The sequence below is a fragment of the Aplysia californica genome, unplaced genomic scaffold (assembly GCF_000002075.1).
Source record: "Aplysia californica isolate F4 #8 unplaced genomic scaffold, AplCal3.0 scaffold00032, whole genome shotgun sequence".
NCBI classification, from domain to species: Eukaryota; Metazoa; Mollusca; class Gastropoda; order Aplysiida; family Aplysiidae; genus Aplysia; species Aplysia californica.
This window is the reverse complement of record NW_004797302.1, coordinates 1,803,223-1,814,487: the sequence shown is the minus strand read 5'-3', so window position 1 is coordinate 1,814,487 and position 11,265 is coordinate 1,803,223. Positions and strand designations below refer to the sequence as shown.

Genomic DNA, 11,265 nt, shown 5'->3' with positions numbered 1-11,265 from the left:
TTTCGCAGTGAAATTATAAAAAAAAGTGCAAAACTAATCTTGCTGATTGTTTGATATCTTATCATGCACACAATATCCAAATATCGCGATGGTACGATGCAAATTCCTATAATGACAAGGGAAAAGGATAAAGCAACCTAAGTCTGAAAATCTTTAAATCGTGCTCCTGAAAAAGTAAGAAAACAGGGATACGCCCTTTGGTGTGATAGACGACGAACTACTTACATGTGTGTGTGTCTCTTCATGCTACTCCAGGAAGTTTATTGTTTAAGCTTCCAGGACGTATTCCTCTGCCACAAAGGCTCTCACTTTGTGTCTATGTATGTAGACAGACCTACGTACTGTCTCCCCTTTACATGTGCATGATCACAGACCTATGTCTTCTCGAAAAAAAATTTTTTTAGTTTCAGTTGAATTGACATGAAATCTCTGTCATCCAGGCTCTCATTTCATGTGGTTACATGACACAAACCTTTGTATTCTCTCCAGGGAGCTTACACACTCCTAAATATTTCTTTTGGTTGCCTGCATCCTCAGCTGAGACCAGGTCATCCGTCAGAAAACCTGGGGGATAAAATTGCAAAAAAATATTCAACTATGTATTTTCTGAAAATGGAAGAAACGCATCCACATGATGATGTACAGAAAAAATGCAATAAAAAATGCAATGCAGACAGAGATGACAAAGAGCCAAGACAAGAAGTGGGGACTATCACTGGTAGCCTCCAATCCCTCACTGCCATTAAGTTCATAGCACAACACTTTAGTCTTTACAAAGATAAAATAAGAGACTACAAAGGTTTCAGGTGTGATGTGGCCTTCAAGAACTGGGAAAAAGTTAGCACACTTTGTAGTTTTGAGCAAAGGTAAAACAGTGTCTGGGTTTGGGTTTTTTTTTTTATCGTGTTTTAGAAATAATATTTACATCCACCCATTCCCAGATATCTCACATGATATATTTATTTTTTGAAAGTCACTTGTGGAAACAATAATTATAGAATCTTGTTTTAAAAAAAACTGGTTTGTGACACACAACACAAAAATTTACTTTACAAATTTCCTAGTGTAAGACTCCGCCATTCGTCATTTTGAAAAGGGATGTATGACAAGAGTCTTATACTATGCAGTCGATATATATATATACAGTAAAATAAAAGGCAAAAATGCAGATATTTTACACACCCATCCAAAAAACTTAAATAAAACTGGAGGTAGGCTGCTTTAACACTGCCTGTCAAGGCCGACTGCTGTTGACAGGGATACAACGTCCTTGCTAATAAACAGCACTTACAATCTATATTATTACCCCAGCAGACTGTTTAACACTGACAAACATGCTCGGCTTTCCCGGGAGCATACAGTGCAAGCAGCCGATTAAGCTCTCAAACACTCACAAACTGACAAGATCTTTTGTTGTCTATAGTCAGGTATCTATTCCCACGCGGGAAAAATCAGGAAAATTCTTGTCATGTGTCTTTCATAATTTCATAAGAACATAACCTTTGGCCCCTCACAAGGTTCAAACCCACGACCTTTCTGTTGTGAACCCAACAGCCTAACAAAAAATACCACTTTTTTTTTCTCCTTTCCAGAACATTTTCCCAAGAGTATAACATGCAAGTTTCAATCTGTATCCAAGCTACTCTCTACTCTGTCCAGAAAAAAAACACTCCCTGACCCGAGTCCTTCAGCTTTGCCAGCAGCTTGGAGAAGAGTCCTTTGTGAGACCGGCCATCTGGGTGGGTGACGAGGACATCCACGTCACCACACGTGGCCTTGCCTCTACGGTAAGAGCCGCACGCTTGGGCTACCACGCCCTCCTGGATGCTCTCCGCTGCCTCTCTCACCTGTGTAAGCCAGCAGTTGAATTTGAGTTTTTTTAGTTTTAGTAGAACTTTTACGGCGCTTGTAACTGCATAAGGTCATATGAGCGCTCGAAGATTAAAGGTGTTACAAGAGAGTAGCAAACATAAAAAAGGAGGGGAGATAAGGATGATAGTTGTTTGATAGGAAAGAAGGAGCAAACCACACCAGAGCACCTGCCAACCACCCACGATTTGAGTTTGTTGGAGTAATTGTTGTTGTTGTTGAAGTAAAGAGAAGCACATCGACACAACAATGGTCATTTAGCACTGGGACAAACTAGGACAGACTGACAGAGGTAACAGAGGGAAAGTAAAGAAGTAGGAATTACCAGAGTTTTAGTTTTAGTAAGTGGTCTACGTCACTTGCAGCACATTAAGGTCATATAAGTGCCGAAGATAAGAGGTGTTACAAGAGAGTAACAAACTCAAAAAAGAAGGAGGGGAGATAAGGACGATGTTTGATAAGAAGGAAGAAGTAAACCACACCAGAGCAACCGCCACTAAGGACAAAATCAAGAATAAGAACAATCATAAATTTGGACTAATCCATTACCGAAACAAATAAAGGAAAAGAAGCTGAATCACTCTGTACTTTTTCTCATTCATAAAAATTTGAAATTTTGAAATGGTTCAACAGGTAGTCCCAACAATTCAAGAAAAGTTAGCACTAGACTGCTTTCATTTGGATATGTTAACCTAGCAAAGATTTATTTGATTGTCATTCATCCTAACAGTAACAGTTTTACCCAAAAATTGAGACAATTTAGATCATTTAGAAGGTGAGCTGCTACTTCCCTGCCTGCCAAGGTCGACCCAGGCTGAAAGGGACACCGCAGGCAGGTTGAAATACTCGATAAAATGACATCCCTAAGTAGGAATTGCACATCTTACCACTTGCCATAAAGCAAAAAGGATGAGACATACTTGAAAACTTGACTTTATAAAATATAAAATATGCTACTTGTTCCAGAGGTAGACAGCGACTGACAATAATAATAATAAATAATAATAAATAGCATTTGTATAGCGCATGTCCCCGCTCAACAGCAGGCTCTATGCGCTTTACACTATATTATTACCCCAGCAAACCATAGAACACTCCGAAACATTCTCAGCTTCCCGGGAAGCATACAGTGCAAGCAGCTGATTAAGCGCTCAAACACTAACAAACTGACAAGATCTTTCGCTGTCTATAGTCGGGTACCCATTCCCACCTTGGTGAAGTGAGGAAAATTCGTGTAAAGTGCCTTTCCCAAGGACACAACGTCGGGCCCCTGACGGGATTCGAACCTACGACGTTACGATTGTGAGTCCGAGAGCCTAACCACTAGGCCTGCGACGCCCTGGACAAAGCACAACTATAAAAATACAAGACACATTGAGCGACACTCACAAATGCCATGACAGATGAGACAACAAGGGAAAAGAGATGCAAAAAGAAAAATATCCCCTCACTACTTTCTCAATTTCTGTTGCTTCTCCACTGGACATATGTTCCAGCAAATCATGGTAAATCAACTCTGCTTGAGTTGAACTCACTTAAGTTGATCTTCCCTTAGGCTAATCTTTTTCTTGGGTATCAGCACCTCTTTTTCTTTACAGATCAGATCCCAACAGTAGAGTTGATCTTCGGATGAGTTAACCTTTTTTTCACTCCATCGACGACATCAACTCATCCGTAGTCGATTGTACAAACTGAAGCCAACCTTCAGAGAAAAAAAATTTCCCCAAACTGGATTTTAACCCACATCTTATGTGCATAACAGCAAAGAGATCAACTATTACAATACAGACGTCAGTTAGCAGAGCTTACCACTTTCTCAATTTCCGCTGCTTCTTCTCTAGGCATGCGGTCCAGCAAATCCTGGTACAACCGGACACCCACTTTCTGCTGATGTGTCAGATGTGCCTTTTCCTTGAGATCCTCAATGGTACGGAATCCCTTCATAGAAATAGATGATGCACAAGCAAAGTAAAAAAAAGTCCCACTTCAAGCCACAGAATTGGACGGAATAGACAGATTTGGCCAGACATTTTTAGAGTAAAACAAGAGAAATGTTCAATTTCAGTTTCAGTGTTCTGGAAAAACCACCAAAAGTTGTTTTCAAACTTATTTCACATGTTGAAAAATCCCAACCAGACTATTTGAGGCATTTTATGTGGCGACAAAGTAGGCCTATTGCCATTTGATTACAGAACACCAATAGTTTTCTACATCATACCAAAAAATTCTTAATCTTACTATCAATGTATCAACAGAAAAATGAACTTACGTAGCAAAAGTGTGTTTAGAAAGCTCACACAGAGTCACATTGGGCACGACCGTTAACAAACCACAATAGCCCCTTTGTTAGGTCCCTTTTCTGTATATAATGTATACAGTGTTGTCTTAAGTTTTACTCTCAGTCGCTCCTGAAGAAACCTTTAAGACAGGACATCGAGCCGTTTTAATAAACAATATTTCTTTAATTTCCACTGGTTGACTGAACATTTACACAAGACAATCCCTCCTCCCTCCCTACTCTACATTTTCTACAGTGAGAGATAAGAACAAACTGATCAGACCCCCCCAGGGGCAGTGCTACTGACTGAAGTGTCTTTAGGCCATTCCCTGAGGGGGGGACATTAACATCTCGAGTTCTTAGGCACAGTACAATTGTAATTGGAAATGGACTGATTCATCAATGTCATGCTCATAACTGTGCCTGAACTGCAACAGGGAACTGTTGCTTTTTCATTCCTAATCCTTACTATAATCCTTACTATAATCCTTACTATAATCCTTACTATAATCCTTACTATAATCCTTACTATCGTCATTTTCCCCCTACTTCTTTTGTTTTTGCCACACTCTTGTGACCCGTTATTTCCGGGGTGCCTTGATAGTCGAAGCAGACTTTGTGCTGTTGAAGCTAGAGAGGTGAGCAGAGTAAGTCTGATTCCCTGAAAGGACTTCTCTGTTGACATCCACCCCTTGGCGCTCATATGACCTTATGTAGTTGCAAGTGCCGTAAAACCTCTACTAAAACTAAACTAAAACTGATCAGACAGCCCAGATGGTGGAAACTCTCCCTCAACTCACTTGCTGAAACCATTGTTGTGCTGTGGTCGGCCCTGCTCCCCACACATTGGTGAATGTCTCAAGGACTCGAACCTCTTCACTTGACTTCAACTCTTGCAACTTCCTCAGTTCCCCGCTCTCCGCAATCTCCCAGATTTTGTCCGCCAGCCGTTTTCCAATAGCTGGCAGGGCCATTGCCTCCTGTACATGCAGACAAGACAGAGCACACCAGATTTAGCACTGTTACTGTTAAAATTGACACTGTTCAACACTAAAACATAAACAGCAGCCTAGCTGATATCTGCATAGAAGAAGCAAACATTGTGTATGAACCTTTATTCCCATACAGAACCAAATTTGTGCCATTCTAGTTACCTAAAAAGAACACAATAACCTTTTTCTTTTTTTCAACACAGAACATAAAACAAAAAGTTACACATAAGACAAAAATGACTTTCAAAAAGTCCCAGTCTTCAGAACATGCATGCACCTTTCCCCATTATCAGCTGCAATAATCTATCACTGCATGCCCCTTTCCTCATTATCAGCTGCAATAATCTATCACCTGTATATATATATTTTTTTCAAATACCAGTATAAAACTGTCAAGATAACACCTCAGTTGTTTCTGGTTTATTTTTACTATCTTACGTCAATCATAAAGAAAGGTTGACCACATGAAGCCGTTTGAAACTCTTGCTTTGATTGTCACTGCCACTTAATCATACCCAGATAATTATCTGACGAACTTGTTTGATCTGTTAATCTCTTCTTATGAGATTACTAATAGGCATTTCATAAGCAAAAGTGATGAGAACAAACAGAATACAATGCTATCAGAATACCTCCCATGACGAAATCACTTTTGGATGTCTTCGAAGTGCCTGGACAGCTTTCTGGTAGCCAAAGGCTCTCCATCGGTCATTGGTACTCTCGTATGCCTTGACCATTTCCTAAAATAGTCATTTCAATTTTGACAATTAGAAATTCAAATCACTTCAAGCTTATTTGACTTTTAAGCAGCACAATTAATAACAATGTCATCATAAAATGTGAGGGGTACGAGAGACTCTGGATCATTGAAGGATGTAGAAAAGATCTATGTTTGAAAGTAATTGATGAAGTATATATGTTATCATATAAGTGTAATATTACATAGAAATTGAAGTATAGTATAACATGGATAAATCAAACATAGAAGACTCAATCACGCATCAGTCGAACTGTGCCTGCGTTCGTGGGTTTTTTTTCTACTTTATTTTTGTACGATATCCCTCAAATTACGGATCCCTCGAACTACCGAGGCTGGTCCCGACGAATTTGAGCTATCTGTGTTATCCTGTATATTATTTTCCAAGAGTATTAGATCTATCTCACTAGTTCTGATTGTTTATCTGATGTACTGCACAGACATTTGTGTATCTGCTGTGCCATATACCATATTGTGCAAATAAATGTTGGACCAAAGTGCGTATTAATAAATCAATAAATTCATTGAAACTGGACATCTATCTTTTAACGCAACCATGAAGTCTCTGAAAAGTTCCATCAGCGTAAAATGAAATAGCTTTCCCACACTCAGGGAAACGAAACCGCAGACTTTTTTACCACAGTAGGGAGGCATACTAATGCTACTATACGTAGGCTACGACCACATTTACACGGAAGTAAATTTTAAAATAAAAATCCAACAAGGCATGCTGAATGCAGATGGTTACAGTTACAGACCTATGAGGGCTTTGACATTTGTGGAAATTAGCGGAACTGCTGGTTTTGGGTATTTTTGCTACTGTGCAGGAACAGGTGGCTTCCTTTTGTCATCTTTCCCCAAAGTGCCGCTACATTAAGTTTAAATGAGAATTCATGTCCCTCATGTTCAAGTCCACAGGATTGGGGTCAGCTCAGTAACAGTTGACAATAATTAATAATTTGTGAAGCGTGCTGACAAAATGAGTTACTTCTCGGATTCAAGCCTTAAGGAAATAGATTCATCATGCTTATATAGGTGAAATTGTTACAATTTATATATAAGTATGAAATAATAAAAGACCGGTTTCAGTTATATATGGCATCAATAGAAAAATCTACAAATTTGACCCTAATGTCGATTTTTGGCCAAAATCTTCATTTGTGGACAGCGAGAAGTAACTCATTTTGTCAGCACGTCTCACATTTCATTTTATGGAGAAGATAAATTTTTGGCAATGATGGCTTTTGCTTCAACTTCCTTGATGATAGGTCAGGCGGCTAATCATTCTACCAAACCTTCATCTAGAGACAACAGGCAAATTATATTGAAGTCATGTCAAAAATAATTTTTACTTACTTCTAGTTTATCTGTTATGTGTTTATTGAGATTTGGCTTTGGGCTCTTGGAGGATTGAGCACAAATCCATTTGTCAACCTGAAAACAAAAAAAGCTTATCAATCAGAGATTATTCATGATACATTTGAACCTGCCTTAACAGAAACCTGTGTAAAATGGAAACCTGTCTTAACGGAATCTCCACGCTTCCCCCCTTGATATAAATTACCTGTTTAAAATGGAAACCTGTCCAACGAGGAAATGGAAAGAAAAATCTGCTCCCTTCCACGGGTTTCACTAGTCTAAAACGGAAAATGCTTTGCCCGCTCAGCCCTGGTTTGAAACAAAACTCACAAGCTTGGTTCCCCCGGCTCTAAACTTAACCCCATGGACATGCCATTGGGCCAGGAAGGGGATTTGGGGAGCAGTTTGGGGGTAGATGTTACCTCATTATGTCAGCCCTGAATGATGCAGATGGTCAGGGTGGTGTGGGGGTGAAATCTCACGACTGCCCGTGAGAGCTTAGTGCTCAAGTAGCGAGCCACTATGGAAACTTTTTTGGGTAGCCAGAAGCCAGAGGTGTGAAATTAGATTGACCAATGCCTGCCACCCTGATCGTGCGGCCATTGAGAAAAGAGTTCCTTGAATCGTTGTTACAGGATGACAGTGAGGGGTGGCATTGGTTGACAGTGCTTGTTACATCGATGGGAGGGGCTAAGTGTGGAAGCAAAGGAGATGTTCAAACATTTCTGTTTTTAATAGGTCAAACAGCAGTCCTATGAAAGGCAAGCACTGGTGGTAATTGGATAAGTAAGACTGACGCATGTCATTATCAGTAATATCAGACAGGATTAGCAATTGAGAGGTGTGAAGTTTTGACCACTGCTTGCCGATCGGACAAGCGATCCTTGATCCCGCTGGCTGGACCTTTGAATCCCCCCCCTCCCCCTAAATTCCCCTGTCTAACATCTAAGACGGAATTTTTTTCTGGCTCCCTTGCGATTCCGTCTTACACAGGTTCGACTGCAATATTTCATGACCACAAAACCCCCCCCCCCCCCCCCCCCCCCCCCCCCCCCCCCCACCTGTCCACTCTAACTTAGTTCAAAGCTTCAAGTCCATTTTGTCATCAAATCATTCACTGACAACATGATTTTTAAAACCAAATTTTCACTAAAAACATAGATCTAGGACTTTTGATAAATTAAAAAAACTCACTTTTATCAAAAATGTAAATCTGTACGAGCATATTATTTATTTTTAAAAAACTTAAAATAGATCTACATTGCACATTAATTTTGATAAAATATTCGGAAATAATATTCATTTTGAAATGAAGATGACACGGTTATGTAAAAAAAATTATCATTCCATCCAGTCCCATGACATCCAAAATAACCTTCAATCAAGAAAAATTAATTCAAACAAGTAATTATGATAATGGGCCAGTTACATCATAAGAGGCATGATAGGAGCATTTTGTACAGATTTTATGAGTTTTATAAATGATGAAGGAATCAGTAATTTCATCCAAAAGCCATTTTTTTTTTTTTTTTTAGGGGTAATAATTAGGCCATCTCAAAGTAATGCTCTTTGACTTTGACCCCTCGTAGTGGACTCATAATCGCATAATCCATCAAGAGAATACAACCAGTATACATCTTATACAGTGGAATAATCCTGTTATAATGAGAGGGAGGGGACAGGTGCAAAATATCCGTTATAGCAGTATTCTCGTTATAAGTGATCCAGTAATAAATTCAAGGGAAATAAAAAAGTAGGCCTAATCTATGAGTTTGGTGTTCTGTTTTTTTTCTTTTTGTTATCTTCCCCGACGAAGATTTTGTTCAGTATTATAACCTCTAGGTCTTACATGATCAAAAATCGAATCAGGTTTCTTTCTCTAGCGCTAGCGATGTAGAAAGCACAGCGTTGGCTACCAAAAAGAAAGGGCTCTACGCTAACTCGCCAGCTGTGTTGTCCCCCACCCCACTACACCCTCAGTACCCAGTGCGTTTCGTCTTCTTGCACACTGGATACACACCATGACCTGCCCATGTCACACATTGCTCCATCCATCACAGCACTGGGACCTCTCCATCCCCGCATCGGAGAAGTGAAAGGCATGGTAGGCCAAGACAGTCTAGACCAGGCTGGCCTATCACGCGAAGCGTTCTGCTTCTTGTCTGCGCATGCCACACCCTCCCCACTCATTCACTCCGGCCTTCATTGTTGATTGGCACATGTGGGCTCTCCCATTCTTTGTTTCGCTAGTTCACCAACAAGTTTCTCAACTGAGTCAACTGGCGAGGTTTTACATGTACATGTATTGGCCTATGCGCTGCGCATAGCAGCAGCAGTATTCCGCTATAACAAAACGGGGTTTTAGAATAGTGTCTTTAGACTTCTCGTTATTTCAGGACTTGTAATAAGTGGACTCCACTGTAGCTGGTAGAGCTAGGTTTCGGATTTGGTTCCCTTACTGCTACACACAAAGATCATTTAGGCACCGTACAAAGCCTTAAAAATGATGCATTTTGCCAAGTCCCAAGCTGTATCGTCGATGGTTGTTCATCATGCCATGTGTGGAGACCTGGTGCCTCATCAGTGAAAATTGAATTTCTGCAATTGTGCAATATCGTCCATCAGCTGTTAAAATTACTTCTAAGCCCAAAATTTCTAATAAACATTTTTTTACTTCAATTTCGTAATTTTGGGTTGCTTGTGCACAAGAAGCATTTCGATGAAATTCACATTCTAAATACTAAATGTCGGAAAAAGCACTAAAAATACATTACAATTTAGAGGTAGTTGTGAAAAGAAAGAAAGAAAAGTTTTTTTTCTCTCCCCTGACAAATTTTGCTTTATGGCTAAGTAAATAGCACTTAGACTTTAAGTTTTATTGACAATTATATAGAGGAAAGAACACAATCAGTGATAAAATCAATGCAACAGTCTCAATTGACTTTCTGCACTTCTCTGTTAATATCATAGCTGATGGCAACCCAAACAAATTCAAAAAGACAATTGTAGTATGAAAAAATTATGACTACCAATTCCAGTTCCAAAGAAAGACAGAACTCTAACCAAAGATATTATTGTAAGCATGCAGAAGAGAGGAACAATAAGTGAATAAAGACTTACTGGGACCATTGGTTTTTGTGAGCTTAGAGGAAAGTTGGATGATGTTTGGGCGGCTTGGCTTTGTTCTTCATCATTATCATCATCGCTTGCTATGTAATCACTGTCACTATCCCCAGTAGTAGTTGAAGCCTGATGAGATGGCCCAGCTACAAATCCTGCTCTGCCAAAGTGTTGCTTTCCAGCAGTGTCAGAGGTCTGAGGCCCATTTTCTAAAGCTCCTAAACAAACATTTGATTTTGCGTCCCGATTAAAGCTTACTGGTGACGTATTTCTCTGCTCTTCACCCAAGACTTCGGGGGAAACTTTCTTTGCTGCCAGCTCATATTCTTGAAATGAAAGGAAACATTTACTCTTCAAACATGAACTTAACCACATTGACTTTACAACTGGAACATGTGGGGGTGTGTCCAACTTCATTATTCTCATCACTCGTTCCATGTCCATTTTATCATCAACAATCACATGAGATATTGAGTTTGAATTCGAATCAAATTCTGTTACAATCTTACCACCATTCTTTACTATTTGGGTCTTGAATATTTCTAGCCTTGCTTTCTCTATACAAGCTGGAAGAATAAAAGCCATGAGTTTGGCGAGAAACCCACTAGGTTTTTCAGCAGTCGTACTCTGGCTCTGCTCAGCATTGTTATTGATATTATTGTCTCCATCTGTGCCGGCCTCGTTTACCAGCCGTTTATTTTGGCCACTCGGAGGTAGATCTGACTTTCGTTTTAGTGATGTCATTCTCTCTCAAGAACAAACACAAGAGCCCCAACGCTAAATTAAAAATCTTGACATGGATCTAAATCATCTCCCCCCTGTCAGCTGTTTGTTGTTTACAGTGTTGTCAGCGGGGCAAGCTCGGTCGGAAAAGTATTTTTTTCGTTTAC

The 11,265-nt window shown here is 39.7% G+C and overlaps 1 protein-coding gene across 1 annotated transcript in view; it reads right to left on the bottom strand.

Moving 5' to 3' along the window:
- The window catches only part of LOC101850391 (DNA polymerase lambda), a 16,948-nt gene extending 5,683 nt beyond the window's left edge, over positions 1–11,265 (bottom strand). Inside the window, exons 1-7 of the mRNA XM_005091584.3 lie at positions 10,376–11,265; positions 7,253–7,330; positions 5,772–5,879; positions 4,948–5,127; positions 3,679–3,807; positions 1,679–1,847; positions 473–564 (exon numbers count right to left, since the gene is read on the bottom strand). Of these exons, the coding sequence (XP_005091641.1) occupies positions 473–564; positions 1,679–1,847; positions 3,679–3,807; positions 4,948–5,127; positions 5,772–5,879; positions 7,253–7,330; positions 10,376–11,119 (1,500 nt within the window). The 5' untranslated portion in view covers positions 11,120–11,265. The remainder of the gene's footprint in view (positions 1–472; positions 565–1,678; positions 1,848–3,678; positions 3,808–4,947; positions 5,128–5,771; positions 5,880–7,252; positions 7,331–10,375) is intronic.